The following is a 20,418-nucleotide window of genomic DNA, read 5'->3' as shown; positions in this document are numbered from 1 at the left end:
AGTTCCACCTGGAGCTTCCTTGTGGTCTGAGTTTTTAAGTGACCTTCTTGATATCTACAGCATTACACATACTATACCTATGTAAATTTTACTTACTTCACTTTAAATTTGAGTGAGTGAGTGAATGTGAGTAATATTTCAGCTACAGGGCCCCAGTTAAGGGCCGTATCGGCATATGTACGGATATAGAATATGCACGATACGGAAGGAAAAAAATAAGAAAACGTAGCAGATACGCACCACAGCATTGGCGTATGGCCTTAGAATCATTATCAGACGTAAATTCATCTGAAAGGTATTGTTTTATTGTTTATTGACCTGTTTACACAAGAGTAACAATGTTGTGGTGAATATATGAAACGAAACACAACATTACTGATACACCATTAAATTCCATTCAGTGCTCTAAATGTACTTTTAGGTTTTTCCAGTACTCCTATATTGAAAAAATAAGGAGTACGTACTCTTGATGTTGAAAAATTATCTGGAGCCTTGCAGCTATATCTATGGCCTTTGAATAACTAGTTGTGGAAAAGGTGAGGGGAACTTGGGTTTAACGTGATACTTAAGGTTATTTCCCTCATTTGATGACGTCCGTACGTACATGTGTATGTGTGGCTGCTTGTACTAGCCCAGACTTAAGCTGGTTTTATAGTGCTAGCTCACTGAGATGCCATGCCGCAGTTAATCATGAATACCCCACTCGGACACATTATACTGACTCTGAGCCAACCAGCCGAGCGCCAGGCATGGACCAACAAGTACCATATTTTAACATCATTTGGTATCATTTGCTAACCACTACACCACAGAGGCGGTTGTTGTGGAAAAGACAAACCAATGGTTAATAGCATGAGCTACAGTCACTAGGGTACGCTGACACGCAGTTATATTCCATTTGGTTGACAGGGTCTTGCAAGGAATTCAGACATGACCAGATGATTGAGTGATTGACATCATAAGCACTGATTCACATAATTAGATACAGGCACTCTACCAAATTTGATCTATTCAGACATATCGTAACTAGGTACTCCAACTTGCTGTGGAGAGTTGTGTCCCTTGGTTCATGGTTTGCCTCCATTATGATTCTAGGTTTGTGTGCACCAGGACTTGCTGGTGGTTTCACAAGGTAGTGGGTGCATTACTTTGGGCTTTTGTCCCACACTAACCAATCACACCAGCATTGAACTGAACCACTTGATATAACAGACATATTCTTTTTGAACTCCCTAATGAGTAATTTATCCAAATTTAAAAACATTTTTACCCAGGAGTATTATGTAAGCATATAACCTCGGTCTGCCGTTCAAATACATTAACACCAAGGTGAGAATTGATGATTCAGGATAAGGGTAATTTGGAATACATTTTGTGATCCATGGAAAATTATTCTCGAATAAGCCAATGAATGAATCATGCTAGCGGCATTACAACCAAATTGCCCTTCAGCTACTTTCCACACCACCACTTAGATGATTCGCAGGATTCGCTTTAATCCCAATAATTGGCTCTTTGTATTCAACCCTGAAGCAAGATAGTTATTCCGGGTCACGGCACTAGATGACAAGTGACCTGCGTCAATTACAGTTGACATCGTTTGACTTCGTGTTTTTATCATACAATCATGTGGCAGTGAATTAATTGCCATCTGATCTTTGTCATTAATGTTATTGTTGATGTTTTTTGTGGCAAATCACAGTGTTTCTTGGTAAGAGGTCAGGTCTTGTTGGGGGTAATTAGCAGTGATTTGTTGCATAGTGGGGTGATGATTGTTGCTGCTGGTGTGGTTGGTACTGATGTCAATGAGGCAGAGGTGTTGTTGTAGATATGTTTAACTTATTATGGTCTTAATACTTCTGTGCTGGGATTTGTTTTGATTGATGATGCATCCTGAAACATATGGTAAAACATGTATTCTGTAGAGGAGAAAGTAATCTAGGATTAAGAAATTGTTTCACGAAGAGGGGCATTTCTACCTGCGTTTTGCACAAATATATGATTCTTTTCGAAAAACTTCTGTAGTTGACTGAAATCTGAAATGGGTGTTTAATTTTTATTCGATGTATCCTGTGAATTTTCACTGGGTCAGACAGACATCTGAAACTGACAGGACCAAATGTACTCTTACTTTGAACACTCTTATTCGTGAACACTGATTGAGATTCCAGGTTAGAAAAGTTTCCCCAGCACCTGTAACCTGTTTGTTGTTTAACGCTGCACTCAGCAAAATTCCAGCTATATGGGGGAGGTTTGTATATAATCCAGTCAAGGCCAGACAATCCAATGATCAACAGCATGAGCATCGATCTACGCAATTGGGATACAATGATATGTCTCAACCAAGTCAGCGAGTCTGACCACCCCGAGTGAGCCCTCATATATAATCTTTATGCAATACACTCATCTAGACAGTTTTCCCAAGTATGTCATTTGTATATATATATGTAAGCATGCAAATTTTATTCCTTGACAAATACAATGTGTACAATGTAATGTAACATGTAACTGCCCTGTAATCACACACTTGAGATAAGCAAGGATTTGCCAATATTTCAGCAGAGGTCTTGAATTTCAACTGAAACAAATTCTGAGCAACGTTTAATTTAAATATCAGTGCCCTCTGTTGCTGCTATAAATTGTCCGGCTGAAACTTGATAGGTTGTTATAAAGATATACGCCCAGATCGTGAAGTGATGTTGTTAACTACAAATGAGCCTGTGATTGGTTGTGTGGGTATCAGTTACGTTTATAACAGTGATTAGACCAAATGAACAAATAAATAATACATGAACAATCGTGAATTTCTTGATTATGGACTGGACATCTTTGATTTTTTGTGAAAGAGGTTGTGAAATTATTTTTGTTGTGAAATGATGCTCTGTAAGGGCTCTCTTCACAAGTGTGAGCCATATTACATAGCAAATTGACAGTAGCAAAATGATATGAACATGGAATGATTTCTATTGGGGAGGGGGCCTAAACACCACCTGTGCCCTTTCTAAGGAATGTTGGTCCCTTAAGATAAAAATATTGACATTTCTTTTCACTTTTTTGGGCAGTTAATGGCCGTTATTATAATTTGGCTGAAAATAATGGAAAGTGAAAAGGGTTCATTGAAGGGTCAGATTAAAGATTTGATGTATGGGGTCATGTGAAAGGTGTTTGTGATAAATATTATTGATAATAAAGTTATTTGAACAGCCCTGCATCAAGGTTAAGGTGGTGTTGACCAGTGTCCATCTTGTCCATCGGTCAAGGGTGTTCCCTGACATTGACCATGGCTTGAATACCTGGCATTCTTACACCTTGACATTGGGGCATTAGGAGACTGAGCATGAGCATCCGCACCAGCTGGAGATTATTGACCACGGAAATATGTCTATTGACAAATCCCTTCCTCTGAGAACATTGAAATGCGCAACTGTAATTTATTTCAAATTAGCCTGGAGGCATTACATCCTTTCCCAACATGAGTGAAATAGAATGAAATTGACGAGAATGGGATAATGATGATGATAGGATTAGTTGGCTGGTTCGGGAGCTATTGACAAGTGAAATGTATCACAATGCTCTGTAAGGGCTCTCTTCACTGTAGTGAAATAGACAAGGCCATATTGTCGCACATAGCAAATTGACAGTAGCAAAAGATGATATGAACATGGCACTAATCCCCAGTGCAGGACAAGCTTACCATGTCAATATTTGTTCATTGCAAACCAGAGGCACTGTGGTCCCTATAAAGCAAAGGAAGGACATTGTTATGGTATTACTTCAGCAATGTGTAGCCAACAGAAATGGTTTGATCCTCATTGCTCTTAACACATGTACAGTTTCTTTTTGAGCACAGTTTATAACAGAAATATTTCAGAAATTGGTTCAACAGATTTTTCTCATATTTAAGGTGTAGTGTTTTGCAATGCAATATTTTTTAGCAAAATACCTGCTTGTCATGTCAGGTTTGGATAAATGGTGTGAATTTCAAAATGTTGCCCCCAAATTTTAATTTAGAGAGTTATTTGGCAGGAGTGTGGAAGTTTGTTCAAGTCAAGGCATGAATAAAAACTTTGACTTTTTTTAAAAGAAAGAGGTTTCTTAAGAATTGAAAGAATTGATCATTAATCATAGTGACATTCTTTGATACGAAAACAATTCAAGTTATGACCAAAATAGTACAAATTATTAAATTGGTAGCATAGGTGTAAAAGAATATAAAACTAAAAGAATTTTATTAATTATAAAAATATGTTCTGTTCCAATTTCGATCCAATTCCAGTCAGGAATTTTTTAGTGATCTTGAAATAAATACTTGTTCTCTGTAATGTTGATTGTCATTTCATTCAAACAGCCAGTTTAGTTGAGTTTTTTGCACAATTAAATGCTATTCTTTTTATAACCTATTGTTCTTACCTGAGAGCTCTGCCTTCAGCAATAACTGAAATGAAATTTCAGGTAAAAAAGGTCCAGCACTCTAGTACCATACAATTTATTTGATTGGTTGGTCAGACTGGGAATGTCATAGTATCCTGATGTGACGTGTTGCTCGTGATATCGATCACTGGTTGGCAGGTTATTTACGTTATATATTGGTCTTCAATAACCCATGCTTGTCGTAAGAGGCGACTAACAGGATCAGGTGGTCAGGCTTGCTGACTTGGTTGACACATGTCATCGTATCCCACTTGTGTAGATCCCTGTTCATGATGTTGATCACTGGATTGTCTGGTCCAGACTCAATTATTATAGACCTCCTGCCATATAGCTGGAATATTGCTGAGTGTGGAGTTAAACAACAAATCAACCAACCATATATATTGATAACAGAATACTACTGAGTGTTAAGCCACCCACCCCCCAAATGATATTTACGTGAAGAACTAATCTAGACATTAGCCCAAGACACAAGAAGTAGAGTAGACTGTCTTACAGGAATGTCCTGATACAGATATATGTAAGCATGTAATTTTGACTCCTTGTCAGATATAAAGTGACAAGTTTCAGGGTAATTAAAACTGAACAAGCACTTCGGGAGAGTCCAAGAACGACACATGGGGGAGTCAGCCTATGGGCTTCTGGTCTTTCCACTTCCCAATTCACCAAGTTCCTCACCCCCATGGATTAATAGTCCTGTCCATGACTAAAGCTTGCAGGGTTGGTGTGAGACTGGCAAGGTAATTATGTCACTGATGTCCACATCAAAGAGATGTCATGTCCAGTGATTAGCTGGACATCTGTAATCTAGGTTTGAAGAATGGGATCCGCCTGAAATTGACACCGCAAGATCAGCTGGTGTCAAATGGGTCTCAGACATATGATTGATTTATATTAGGGAATAAATATAGAGTTTATGTGATCAGGACTTCCTTCCTCATAGTGATTATAGCCACAACTGTCATTAGTCTTTATCCAGCCTCATGTAAGAATGTCGAGTTTTGATTGGTTCACGTGACTCTGATAAAATACCATGTACACCCGTCACGATCCGCGAGCAGGGAGTACAAAAGTCATATTATCCCGCCACGCCTCGGTGACCACGCGAAGTGAGAAAAGCGTGCATCGCCAAGCCTTTAGTAACGTGTGCTGCATTGAGGTCAATCGATCAGCTGTTGTCAACATTGCAGCAAGGAAACGTTTTGCCACAACAACTGAGAATAAAATTGAAGCAAAACGTTGTTTGATTTAGTAAAAACATTCGGCTAGATAAATGCGTTATCACATCGTGTCGAGGGAAATACGGGGTTTTATCAGTCCCTCGTAAGGTTGTATTCACCGAGCCGGGGAATACAACCTTACTCGGGACTGATAAAACCCTGTATTTCCCTCGACACGATGTGATAACTTAAAATGTTTAAGTATGGGAGTTAAGACTGTCTGAACACTATGATTCCTTTGTGCAATAGGGCCCTGATTAACAGGGAATAACCCAATCAATGCCAGTTTTACCATTATGTCAAAGCCAAGATGAATATCTCTTGCAGATTTTTACATACCATTAACTTTGGACTTCCTACAGAGATGCTTGTCTTGTTTAGCAATAACATCATCATTTCATCAGGTTTTTCGACTAACATCTAGTCTTTGTAATGAACGTATTTTACAGAAAAACATTCTTTAATTATCTGAATATTTAATAAAAAGAAGGTAAGTCTTTAATTTTGTGTGTCAGTAAGCTAGACTTGCCAAACATTATAGACTTGTGAGGACTTTCTACGATATGATTGTTTCCAATTGGTTCAACGTCCCTGACCATGTTGTCAGTTTGTTTCGTCCTGAAACATTTTATCATTGTGAACATTCTATCTATCGTTATACTACACAAAAGAAGTTTCAAACAGTTTTTTTTCATTTTGCTATAGTTAATCTGTGAAGGCAATTGTGGCCCTTAACCAATTTTGAGTAGTATATTTGTCAGACCCTTTTCAATTTTGATTTTTAAATGTCAACATTTTTGTTTGTCATTCCTTTAATTCAGTGTTTCCGGATGCCATTCAAGTCTCTACTCTTGAATTTGAAAATGTATGTAAACACTGTTTGTAAACAAAGTGCATATAATGAACATAAAAGGAATAAATCTGAAAGAAATGAAGTTGTTGCACAATATTAGCTGTCAAGAGGAAGACTGACAACTTTTAGGGAGTGAAGAATGTTGATAATTTTGTTGATATATTTTAAGATTTTAGGGAGGTGTAAAAATTTCGAAATCTTAACTCAAGTGAGGGAGATCAAATTTAACGTCAGATCAGCTCTATATCAGCTATACAGCGACGAGACCAAGTTCACACCTTAAACCAAGTAGGTGGCTGGGATACTGATCTGTTTCCAACGGAGACTGGGCAAAGGTGTTGCAAAACTACCCTGTAATCACCTGGCTGAGAAAAAATGGTGTATGTTTATGTATACATCAAAACTAGATCCAGCAATCATTTGCATTTTGTGAGAGAATAATTTGGAAAACTGCTAAGTCAGCTAATTCAACTCACATCTGGTGAATTGGACAATATTTAGAACAACTGCTTTGAAAGAAAGGGTCTATTCATTCTTTTACAATTTATGGCCACATTACGACCCTTGATGTTTATTTACATTGGTTAGAGGCAGCAGAAAGGTGTATGGGTGTCTGTTAGTGTGTGTGGAGCATTTATGAGGCATATGTGTCATGTTTAATGAATCTCCGAGGTTTTGTGGCCACTGACTAGTTGATGGTTCAACAAGTACGTTTAACCTGTTACCACTGCAGTCAAATTATCCCTGAAAGCTTTTAAAACAAGCCAGTGTCCTGTGAAAGGACCTGTGAAAGGAAAATGATTGACCTTTGAGACATAAGAGCAAATGATACGCTGGTAATACTTAGGTTTTCAGCCATTTTGATATTTTCGTATTTCAGCATTTGACCTTGAAGGTGTGTTACAGTGGAGGTGTTGGGCTTGTGTTGTATTGACTATCAGTTTAATGATCAGCGATTTCCTTCAGGTTTATGAGTGATGATTGGCCCATAGCTTTGGTCCAAGTTTATACTGAGTAATAAATCCATGGACATACAGTAATTTTATCCTTCATGAGGTCAAGGCCAGATAAGATCACAGTTCAAGGACACTCATCTTTCATTTGGACAGCTTGGTCTTAAAATTTACGTAATCTAGATATTATGTTTTAAACTGATTATTAAAAGAATAACTTCACAGACTGATCATTTTAACTTACACAATAATAAATGTTAGGGCTGTATATTGGCAAGTAAATTCTATTGCAGTATATTAAGATTGAGGTATTTGTATTGCAGTACGTATTGGGGTATATTCGGAGCTTCAGTGTGTGACAGTTAGTGACACTGATTGTACAAACAGGTCCTCTTTTCTACTTACTAAGACCCTAAAAAGAAATGCTATGGATCTTATGACAGCAATCTCAAACTTAGGCTATGTAGTTGGGGATTTTTTGTTTTTGTTTTGTAAACACATTATAGTATTTTTTGTTGTTTTATTGTATCATATATAACGATTATAGGGTGCGGTTCGGGTAGCCTAGTGGTTAGAGTGTTCGCTCCTCACGCCAAAGGCCCGGGTTCGATTTCCCACATGGGTACAGTTTGTGAAGCCCATTTTTGGTGTCCCCCACCATGATATTGCTGGAATATTGCTAGAAACGGTTTAAAACCATACTCAGTCAGTCAGTATAACGATTATAGCAGTTTTGTCAATAAATTTCGAAGGGAAGCATCTGTTGTGAATGAAAGTCTGTGTTGATTTTAACTTTAACCATAGAGATAATCCATAACCTTTATACTTTGTTGATAAATATTCGGCTCTCTCATATAACAATATTGCAGTATGTATCATTTGAAAGGTGTAATATTCCAATATACCAGCAATACCATGCAGTCCTAAGAAATGTAGATAATACACAAGCAGTGATATCGGTCGACACAAGACAGCAACACAAGCCTCTGCACATTTTGTTATCTGCATCAGGAAATTGTAATCCATCACCAATTTTTTTCTTTTTTATGGAATCATACATGCAAAGAAAATTATGAACACTTTTTTAGGTTCAATTTAGTGAAAAATGTCGGACTGAAGTCCAAATGCATTCTGGGAGAATTAATTTCCTGGCCAGATGGCAAAGTTTAACTGTGGAATTAGTTGTGAAAATGAGTAGTTGTGGAAATAGTTGTGGAAATAAGTAGCTCTGAAGTAGTTGTGGAAATAGGATGTTGTGATGAAGACAGTTGAAGTGCCTGCAAGCTACACCAACTTGACGAACATGATAAACAATGATATGTTACGCAGTGCAAATTGATCGTACTGCCTTCTATTTCGGAATCAACCCACGAGCACTGAGCAGACGCCATTACTCCAGCATGTGCGTTTGGTTTCGATCAATAAACAGTCGGGATTGTGTGAGGGATTGTGGGAAGGGACTGCTGGTACACTGACTTGAATTCGCGAACAGACAAACTGACACACTGTAGGAAAATAGTATGTTGATTTGCTTATGCAAATGGCCGACAGCGTCTGAGGGTGTTAATTTGTTTTGGGGATTTGCTTAGAGCAACCAATGGCTAAAATTGCATGATGATCGATACAGTGGATGACATGCATGGAATGTCATGTTCATGACAATTGCTGTTTTAGATAGAATGTGGCGATACATTTTTGCCAAGTGCAGCTCTTGGATTTTGGATATAATGTTTTGTGTGGGTTTGTTATTTGCTACTAAAACGGGTGATAATATACTTCTAATGACAATCGATTCAAGTGTCCTTCTGGTTTTCAGTGGTATATGTTAGGCAGTGGGATGGAAGATGCATATGGCGTTTTCTGTTGGTTGTGTTGTGAGGCCATTGCAATTTAATTTCACATTGTATCAACTTTCTTCTTCTGTGAAGAAAGATGTTTAATGTGAGAAACCACAAATAAGTATTGGTTTGAGGTTGATTTTCAAAAGTAGTATATTTTTCTATTTTGGTTGTTATATCTAAAGCCACTGACTGACTCACAGGGACACACACTTTCACTCTCTTTCTCTCTCTCTGCCTCTGTCTTTCTCTCTCTCTCTCTCTGTCTCTCTCTCTCTCTCTGTGTCTCTCTCTCTCTCTCTCTCTCTCTCTCTCTCTCTCTCTCTCTCTCTCTCTGTGAGCTTGTGGTTACTGTTAGTAGCTAGTAGTAGCTAGTTACTGGAGAACAAGTCATTTGAGATTTTCACTAGTTTCACACTAGCCAATTAAGTCATCTTGTCTAACCTGATTCAGCATGTCTTCCACGCAGCACATGCGATACAACTACAAAAAAGCATGGATCAATTAATCTGATAGGAAAAGCCCGAGACACACATACTTCAATAAGATAAGCTGTATGTAGATACTGAAATGTTGCTTGTCGCGTGTAGTCATTACATTGTCATCTCGTTGCCTGCAAGAAGTGATTAGTGTCAGTCCCAGGTTCGTTGTATCAGATGGCTTTTTGTCAGTCAAGGTGATCCACTCATGATCAAGGTCAGTGAATAGATAAATTGAAAAGATTTTAGAGTGTGTTTGTATATTAATGGTCGTCACTGGTATTGTTTCTAAAGCTGGAGTGTTGCTTGGGACTTTGATATTATCATGATTACGAGAAGAATTAATTATTTATTTTTGTATTTGATGTTGATTGTCATAATTATTGTGATGTGTATTGTTTCTGAAGTGTATGTGTTTACTATTGACATTCAGCAGCCATTTTTGACACCTAATTCTCAATACAATCCCTCGTTTTGGTAGGCATAGTGGTGATATCACTTGCTTCTCATAGGCAATTAAAATGATATCCTGTTGTTAATACAATGATAAGGGGCCAAGTGGTTAAAGCGTTTGCTCGTCACGCTGAAGGCCCGGGTTCGATTCCCCACATGGGTACATTTTGTGAAGCCCATTTCTGGTGTCCCACGCCGTGATATTGCTGGAATATTGCTAAAAGCGGTGTAGAAACCTGCCATGGTCAGTCAGTCAGTCAGTCCGTTAATACAGTGATACAATAAGGGGCAAAGCGGTTAAAGTGTTAGCTCATCGCGTCGAATACCCTGGTTCAATTCCCCTTGTGGATATAATGTGTTAAGTCCATTTCTGGTGTCCCCTGCCATGGTATTGTTGGAATATTGCTAAAAGTGGAGTAAAGCTAAACTCATCACTCATTGATGCAATAATGACAACTATAGAATGTGTTACACTGTGATGCAGGCATGTGTTAGTCTAGTGGTTAATGTGTTTCTTGTCATGTGGACTCCAGGTTTGATTCCCATGTTTGATTCAAGTTGCCCTCAAACACATTTCTGGAATGTTTGAAACTTTACATAAAATATCACTCACTCACTCACTTGAAAGTTTCATCATCAAACCAATTCTAAAAAATGTATTAAATTTCACAGTTCAGACAGATATTTCAATTCAAAACTAAAACGTGATGTGGATTAAAAACATTTGCAGAACATCATTTCTGGCCCCAATACTTGGTGTCCCTTCTGGAAGAGCAGCAGCTCCAGAACGCGTTGAAGACAATGCCTTAGGGTTGGAACTACAACATGATACATACACATAATGTTCAGATTACTGGCTCCAGCCATGGTTCAAGATTTGTGATGCTGCCTCAGCTAATTATTCCTCTGTCAGGAGAATTGCCCAGTGACTAAGACAAGATTTCTTTGTTGACATAAACCTGAAACTATTTCTGATTCTCTGCCTTCAAACAAACTGGTCAGTGAAACCCTTAAGAAATAAATAACAAATACAGAAAAACACAAAGAGTTTGTTGAAAAAAGAGCTTGAGAATTTTGTAGTTGTAAATCTGGGAGGGAATTAGAATGAGATATTCTAGGGTGTGGCGAGGGTGAATTAAAATGTAAGCAAACTCGAGACTCGATTGTTTACAAATCTCCATTATATGGCTCTACATTGTTGTGTATGGCATTTAACAACAAATAATCAAACAAACTTTGTGCATGTATCACAGTTTGATCATTGTGATCAAACTCAAATGTTTTAAAAAACTAATGTGAAAAGCAGAATCCACAATATCAGCAACACTCCCAAGACCTGGGAAGATCAGGGTTAGAATTGGTCTTCAGCAACCCATGCGTAATGGGATCGGGCGGATCGGGTGGTTGGTTGATACATCACTGTATCCCAATTTGCGTAGATCGATGCTCATGATGTCAATCACTGGACTGTCTGGTCCAGATAGCTGGAATATTTCTGAGTTAAAAAACAAACTCACACTTACATCCCTTCCTTTACATAGCTTCCTTATGTGAAGTTTGTGCTGCTGTTGTTTGGAAAATATAGTGTCAGTGAAGATTGCCAGGAAGTTGGTAGTGTGTTTGTGGTGTGTTTATGTATACTCTGTAACTGGGAAAACACTGCTAGTACCTGTAGCTGGCTGATTCACCTCAGTGTGGAATGTTGTACCTGTGTTCTACCTATCTACAGGACGATAACACACGAATAGACACCCAGCTGAATATAACTTGCACTGGGAACTTGGGGGACTGTGTTGGTGGTCGTAGATGGTTTGGGTGGTGGAGGTGGTGGTGGTGGATGGTTGGGGTGGATGGTTGGGTGGTGTGGTCGTGGATGGTTGGGGTGGTGTGGTCGTGGATGGTTGGGGTGGTGTGGTTGTGGATGGTTGGGGTGGTGGGTGGATGGTTGGGGTGGTGTGGTGGTGGATGGTTGGGGTGGTGGTGGTCGTGGATGGTTGGGGTGGTGTGAAATGGGTGGATGGTTGGTGGTGTGGTCGTGGATGGTTGGGGTGGTGTGGTCATGGATGGTTGGGGTGGTGTGTTGTGGGTGGATGGTTCGGGTGGTGTGGTCATGGATGGTTGGTGGTGGTCGTGGATGGTTGGGGTGGTGTGGTCGTGGATGGTTGGGGTGGTGTGGTCGTGGATGTGGATGGTTGGGGTGGTGTGGTTGTGGATGGTTGGGGTGGTGGTGGTCATGGATGGATGTTTAGGTGGGATGGTGTTAGTTGTGAATGGATTGGCTGAAGTCTGAGGCTGGCAGACGGGTAAGTCCCAGGATGGCAGATGGGTTTAAGTCTCGGGCTGGCAGACGGGTTTAAGTCCCAGGATGGCAGACAGATTTCACATCAGGATTATCTGTCTGTGATAAGTGAGCTATTTTCATGGCCACTGGGGTATGTTGGTATACCAGGAATTTCAAAGTTAGAGATTATGAACTGCCATGAGAGTATATATAGACTCAAATTTTTAGTTCCACACACCATTAGATGTAGAGTATATCTAAATTGTAGATCGTCTTGAACGTGACCTGATTGCAGTAAGCTCGAGAAGGTAATCAATGTTCTGCGATGTTAGCAACATCAGCCGGCAGGGGTGAATCTGAACACCCCAATGATTGCATGAGGGATTCTTGGTGATAACGATAAAGTAACTTAGACCTCACTTACCTGCTCACACCATGCCAACAACTGACCCACTCACTCATCAACTGACCCACTCACTCATTCATTTATTCCCTCACTCAACAACTGACTCACTCACTCAACAACTGACTGACACAACAAGCTAAATATCTTTCTGAATCTATTACTTCACAAACAAATTGATAAAACTGTTGGTATTTTGGACCGTTGACAGCATTTTGTTACGATCTTGTTTGTGATAGAATGTATTCATGTCCGACATCTTCATAAACTACCGAAGTGGACATACATGTGTAGCAATATCTGTCATTGATAATAAACCTGTCACAAACCACGAATCTGTTACAGAGTTGGAAATTGGAGTGGAAATATTCAAATGTATCAGCTTTGTGTAGCTGCCATGAAATTTCCGAGTCCTGTGCTGGGATTGGAACCACAGACCTTCTCATCCAAAGTCAGACACTTTGTCCACATAACCAAAGAGGTTAACCTCGTCAGCAAGCTGACAAAATAAGGATGTCATCTGTGGGATGACTCCACGCCCTGCTACATTTGGATGAAATTTTCATTGATCAGTGTATATATAGGACCGAAGAAACTCTTGAGGACATTTGACTGACAGTCAGTCTATGAATGGTGATTAATTCTGCTTTGTATAGGTCATCAGACATGATGTTCAGTCGAAGGGCCAATTTACATTTGTTATTGATCCGAGCTCCAAGTGCCAGAATAGTAATGCCCAGAATATCTTGACATAACAATTTTATTATTCCATTGCGACCAAATCTTGCACAAGAATAGCCAAGGATCTGTTATTGATGAAAGACTGCACCATTGAGAGGCCTCCTTATGATAGAGAGCCTGTCTGTTGGCTAATGCATGCTTGGTGTGTCAGGAACTGTAATGGATGCAGGATGTGCATATGGTTGCATGTGCATGCACGTGCATTAATGTGGATTAATGTTCTTTGATGTTTGAGTAAGGTGATGAGGCATATTGAGCTTAATTGCGTGATGCTGAGCAGATGCACTGTTTGGGAGATGCTGGATGTCCGATTTGATGGTATCTATAGGGATTGGTTGTGTTGTCTGAAATGATGTCTTACAGATTCTGTCATGCCTTCCTGAGTTGAATATGAAAGTTACACATTTTGTGAGATTTTTAAAATTGTCTTTTAATAGATAATAGAAAGAAAAGGAGAATCTCATCATTTTCAGATCGTAGAAATCCAGACTAGCAACAGCATTGTAGACCTAATGTGTTTCTTATTGTTTTTGTTTGGTTTTACGCTGCTTTTAGCAATATTCCAGCAACATCACGGCTGGGGACACCAGAAATGGGCTTCACACATTGTACCCATGTCGGGATTCGAACCCGGGTCTCATGCGTGACGAGACAACGCTTTAACCACTAGGCTACCCCACCGCCCCGTTTTTGTTTGAGAGACCAGGCAATACTTAGACTAACAACTAGCCTCTGAAATGAAAATATTTTAAAGAGAAAAAGCTCATAATAAATAAAAAAAAATATAATGAAAAGGAGCCCTGAGACTTTCTTCAGTGAAAAAACGATGTGTACACTTTGTGTAAATATCTATAACAAAATTATTGAATTAAAACTAATCAAGTTGGATTTTTAAATAAATATTTTTTCTCCTGTCCATGTAAATACTAACCTGGAAAGGGAATGAAGAATGAACAACATAGATAAGATGGGCAGCACTACTTTAAGGTTCTGTTTAACATTAGAGTAAAAAGTGCTATTGTACAAAGTGATCTTAGCTCTTCTGTGTGATTGTAACTCCTATACCTTAGATCAGAGTCTTAGGACAGTCGTAGACTCGTAGTGCTAATGTTATTGGTATCCAGATGGGTAAGATTCTGGCTTGTCTCATCATGTCATGTTGTATGTTCATGTTACATTTAAACAAAACGCTTAGAATTTGGTAATTTTGGTTATGTTCAACAAGTGACCAGAGCTGAAGGATACATTTCCGGAACTCTGGTCTTCCCCATCCATTCTCCTGGCACCACATTCCTGAAAGTGCTGGACCTACTCATGAAGCATGTTGATTGTGCCCCATTACATAATGTGTACCAAGGGCTCGGAGAGAGCATCAGATGAAGCTTGGATGCTGGGACTGAGGGCGAGAGGTCCCTGATCAGCCCTGAGATTTCTGTGGACGTGGCTCCTTGCCCTCTCATGTTCCCCCCTTTCTCCAGGCCATCTTGGCTTCCAGCCATCCCATCAACAAATTACACCGAGTCTGATGGCCACTCGCTTAACCTTGGCTGCAGAATGTGTGTGCGTGTTGGTAATGCTGTCAGCGATGGAACTTGGTCCTGTAAATTGTGAATGGAGAGATAATTGTACAACTCTGGTTGTAGTTCTTGATTACTCGACTGGGAGATGGATCGTTAAGGAACAGACTTGTGTATGTGATGGATAGTTCCTGGTATGATGGATAGAAGACTGTTGTCATAGACTATTGTAGAGTGGATAGTGATGGATCGGTTGTTTATAGACTACTTCATACTGGATAGTGATTGAAAGGCCTGTTTTAGACTATATTATTGTGGATAGTGATGGGCAGATCTCTGTTAGACTACATTATTGTGGATAGTGATGGACATGTCTCTTTTAGACTTCCTTAAAGTGATGGATAGTTTTGAACAAGACTACTTGACAATGAATAGTGATACATAGGTCTCTCTTAGACATACTATAAAATCAAATCAAATCAAATCAAATCAAATATTTATTGTGCAAACGTTCCATACAGAAACAGTGACAATATTCTATAAACTACATAAACAAGATATATAATGAATCACATATATATGATGAGCAATAAAACATATAATAATACAAATGTGTATAATAATAATAATGGCCTAGCACAATCAGATCTTCTATATTTGTTTTAAGTTGTACATATGGTGATGGATAACTCTATTTTAGACTTATGCTTTTTCACACCGAAGGTCCAGGTTCGATTGGTACATGGGTACAATGTGTGAAGCTCATTTCTGGTGTCTCCCGCGGTGACATTGCTGGAATATTGCTAAAAGCGGCGTAAAACCTTACTTACTCACTCACTTACTGCATTCTGGACAGTGATAACTTAGACTTCTTGGATACTGGATACAGATGTATCCACACAGTAAAGGGCAATTACCATGATTACCAGGGCTGAAGATGACAGTTCTCATCATACATAAATGAAGCTCAGTCATTCCTCCATGACAGTCATGTTGGAACAGGGTCACATGATATCTCCCTTTAGAGGCCTCAGATGAGAGGTCTCTGTAGAGCTGGTTAGCATCAGGCTGTGGAAGCTGAATAATGAGCAATGGTGACTGGGAGTTATGAGAGAATTGATAGTGCTGACATGGGAGATGGAGAACTGGTGACCGGGCCATTAGGACAATGATTCCATTTGAATGTGTATGTACCTTGATAAGTGGTGGTCTGATTTGCAAACAGGGCCGTGCTAGTTGACTATGTTTACATTGCCAGCTGTGTGGACCATTGGGCAAATGGGTAGGGTTTTTAATAGTACTTGCCATATTCACTATATTGTGTGCCCTGCTTTGGATGAGGATCATGATGCAAGCTCTCTTTCACTGTGGTATGCTGATCAATGTGTGATGTTGCTGGGGCAGTAGGTCGGTCTGTGCAAGGCATGGGTCTCAGTTTGGGCCTGAGCTGTCGTACAAATGTGGGAAAATATTGTCCTCGTGTTTATTTGGGACTTCATTGTTGACGTCATTCTTGCCATCACCATCATCTACATCATCATCATAATCATCAATAACATAACCAGCATAGTGATGCGTCCAGGTTTGCAACCCCTGCCATATGTCACATTGCCACAATGAGTGGAGGGATCCCGGACGTCCTGTGTCAGCTCAGAGTAGTGACAGCTGCTGCAGCAGCCTTGACCACATGGAATGCTGGTGATGATTCATCGGGATGAAGCTAGATTTAATTCTGACAGTAGTTGAACATTCTGTAGGCTACATGTACAGGAATTAGGGATGGCCTGTAGGATCCATGTAGAGGCATAGGTAATGGCCTGTAGGGTCTGTGTATGGGTATAAATGATGACCTGTAGGATCCATATGGGGCATAAGTGATGGCCTGTAGGGTCTGTGTATGGGCATCAATGATGACCTGTAGGATCCATATGGGGCATAGGTGATGGCCTGTAGGATACATATGGGAGCATAGGTGATGATCTGTAGGATCCATATGCGGCATAGGTGATGGCCTGTAGGATCCATATGGGGCATAGGTGATGGCCTGTAGGATTCATATGGGAGCATAGGTGATGGTGTGTAGGATCCAAATGGGGCATAGGTGTTGGCCTGTAGGATCCATATGGGAGCATAGGTTATGGGCTGTAGGATCCATATGGGAGCATAGGTGATGGCCTGTAGGATTCATATGGGAGCATAGGTGATGGCCTGTAGGATCCATATGGGAGCATAGGTGATGACCTGTAGGATTCATATGGGAGCATAGGTGATGGTCTGTAGGATCCATATGGGAGCACCGGTGATGATGGCCTGTAGGATTCATATGGGGCATAGGTTATGGCCTGTAGGATCCATATGGGAGCATAGGTGATGGTCTGTAGGATCCATATGGGGAATAGGTGATGGCCTGTAGGATCCATATGGGAGCATAGGTGTTGGCCTGTAGGATCCATATGGGAGCATAGGTGATGATGGCCTGTAGGATCCATATGGGAGCATAGGTGATGATGGTCTGTAGGATCCATATGGGGCATAGGTGATGGTCTGTAGGATCCATATGGGGCATAGGTGATGATGGCCTGTAGGATCCATATGGGGCATAGGTAATGGTCTATAGGATCCATATGGGAGTATAGGTGATGATGGCCTGTAGGATCCATATGGGGCATAGGTGATGATGGCCTGTAGGATCCATATGGGGCATAGGTGATGATGGCCTGTAGGATCTATATAGATGCATTAGTGATGGCCTGTATGATCTATAGAGATGCATAAGTGATGGCGTTTAGGACCCATGTAGGATACCTCTGAGATTTGGCTTCAGGGTATTATGTATCCAGTAAGAATAGAACCCTAGTATGGGATAAGTAAACTCATCTCCTTATTACTGCTTATCATCAGGGAGGAGGTAATTATTTCATGTATATAATACACCCCTGCTGCCATCCTGTACACGGCCATGTTGTTTTGACCCCAACTCTCTTGAGTCGGAGAGAAGAAAGTCACACCCAGTATGTTGACATGGGGAATGTGTTTGGTATTCATGGACACATCTCAAGTCTGTCTCTTTCTGTAATGAGGTGTAATAGGTTGTGAGGTGAATAGCACACAAACAAAGCTATGAGGGGTTGTTGACTTAAGCGGTTACCTTAATGGATCTAATTAACGGCGGAGACATCAAAAGGCTACCTTTGAAATACATTACTGATCAGAGCTAGTCATTTGGAGAATAGTATTCAGTGCAATTTCTGTGAATATGTTTATGATAATATTGACATATTAAGTGAAATACAATAGATATTAAACTTGAGATCTCATTATACTGCTTTTTTATGTACTGGTAGTTGAAAATGTAATATGGTGTTTGCCTTTGGAAACAATGATGAACAAACAACTGCTTCAGTTGTATTTCCCTAACTAAATTGTAATTATATCTTTGTAGTTGCATCCCTTTGATGAACCTACAGTGTTTGGATTTTTCATTGTTACAATATACAAATGATGATTTTTCAGGTTATTAATTTGTTCGTGTCTTTCATCATGGAAACTGCCTGCATGTTAAGTAGATGGTGTTTGACTGGAGAACTAAAAAGCAGAGTTTTGATCCCATCCGTGTCATACTAAAGAGTGAGTGAGTGAGTTGAGTTTTACGCCGCACTCAACAATATTCTAGCCATATGGCGGTGGTCTGTAAATAATTGAGCCTGGATCAGACAATCCAGTGATCAGCATGAGCATCGATTTGCACAATTGGGAACTGATGACATGTGTCAACCAAGGCAGCAAGCCTGACCACCTGATCCCGTTTGTCGCCTCTTACGACAAACATGGGTTACTGAAGATCAATATTCTAACCCGGACCTTCACAGGGTTGTATACCCAAGATGTTACAAGAAGGTACTTGCTGTTACCCTGCCTGGAGGCCAGCATCATAGGTAAAAAACAAAGACTGGTCCACAGTTAGTTAGTATATCATTTCTGGATCGTAACAGGCTGACAGTAAAACTGCCAACCTGTTAAGATCCAGTTAGAATTGGTCTTCAGTAACCCATGCTTGTTGTAAGACGCGACTAACGAGATCGGGTGGTCAGGCTCGCTGACTTGGTTGACATGTGTCATCGTATCCCAACTGATCGATGCTCATGCTGTTGATCACTGGATTGTTTGGTCCAGACTATTATTTACAGACTGCTGCCATATAGCAGGAATATTGCTGTCAGTGCTGCGTTAAGCAACCAACCAACCAACCAACTAAAACTGGCTGTAGTCTGAACTAGCTCAAGCATCCCATACACAAAGGTTGATGCAACCCATTTTACCTCACAGACCACCACAACACAGTAGCATAACAAGGTATGACTGATGACGGAAATAACCAGCGCCTACGACCTGAGGACAACAAAACACCAGAAGGCCAAATCTCATCCTGTCTTATCTAAACGAATTCCAGTGAGGCATTATGTGTAACAAACTGTGGGATTACAGTCTAATCAGCTCTTGTTACATGGCGCTAACATCATTAACCGTGTATAATATAACCATCCTATTTACAAAGACAGGCTTATTACAGCGAGGTCATTGTTAGCCTGCCTGCCTTGACCACCAGATGGTGTTGTACATGGATTGTTATGCCATTCTGTTGAGGCCGGCTGAGTGACGAGGGCTACGAACACAGCCAACAGAATGCATTCTGGTGGTTGCCTAGGCAAACACTAAGTTCCTGAAAATCTATAATTTTGATAGAAACAGACAACTCCATTTAAATTGAAAAGGAGATCCAATGGGATCGGAAATTCAGAAATCTAGACTTGCATTGTTTAGGGTTATATCATTGCAGTAATGGCTGGCGGAAGGGAAATTAATCTGGTTCAGGGACTGTGAGACAGACTACTGGTTGCTAAACAGTCAACGCGTCATCTCAGCTACCTGGTCTAACAATAGACATGTTATTTTCGTTACAAAAATTGCTCAATACAGAGTGATTTTGATGAGAGTGTAGGTGATATTCCAGAATTAGAGTCAGACGGATATGTTGAAAGAAATAGATTTATTATGTTTTTTTCGTATAGGCGGTTATAATGGTGAGGATGGTATTTATCGAGATGGCAGCGCGACAGGGTTGTCTGTTACGATGAAAAAGGGCTTCTGAGGAACAATGAAACGTTGCTGTTGCTCCTGGTTACCGCTAGAGTCTGTGACTGTGAATGAGGTGTTTTTTAAGCAGGTTGACATGATGAAGAGATGATGAA

At 40.1% G+C, this 20,418-nt stretch overlaps 2 protein-coding genes across 2 annotated transcripts in view; one reads left to right on the top strand and one right to left on the bottom strand.

Annotated features, from left to right (window-relative positions):
* The window catches only part of LOC124271647, a 134,817-nt gene that overhangs the window by 43,180 nt on the left and 71,219 nt on the right, over positions 1 to 20,418 (top strand).
* LOC124271629 (protein TRACHEARY ELEMENT DIFFERENTIATION-RELATED 7A-like) lies at positions 11,947 to 12,462 on the bottom strand. The gene has a single exon (XM_046706784.1). It carries the CDS (start codon positions 12,460 to 12,462, stop codon positions 11,947 to 11,949), a length of 516 nt encoding a protein of 171 aa, XP_046562740.1.

This window comes from Haliotis rubra, unplaced genomic scaffold, assembly GCF_003918875.1.
Source record: "Haliotis rubra isolate DU_JTF1 unplaced genomic scaffold, ASM391887v1 Scf162, whole genome shotgun sequence".
Lineage (NCBI taxonomy): Eukaryota > Metazoa > Mollusca > Gastropoda > Lepetellida > Haliotidae > Haliotis > Haliotis rubra.
Note: the sequence above shows the minus strand (reverse complement) of the source record. Positions and strands in the feature narration are given on the sequence as shown.

What these genes read in the sequence shown, in the direction of transcription:
- LOC124271629 (XM_046706784.1), bottom strand. Translation starts at nt 12,462, where the DNA reads ATGACCACCACCACCCCAACCATCCACAACCACACCACCCCAACCATC.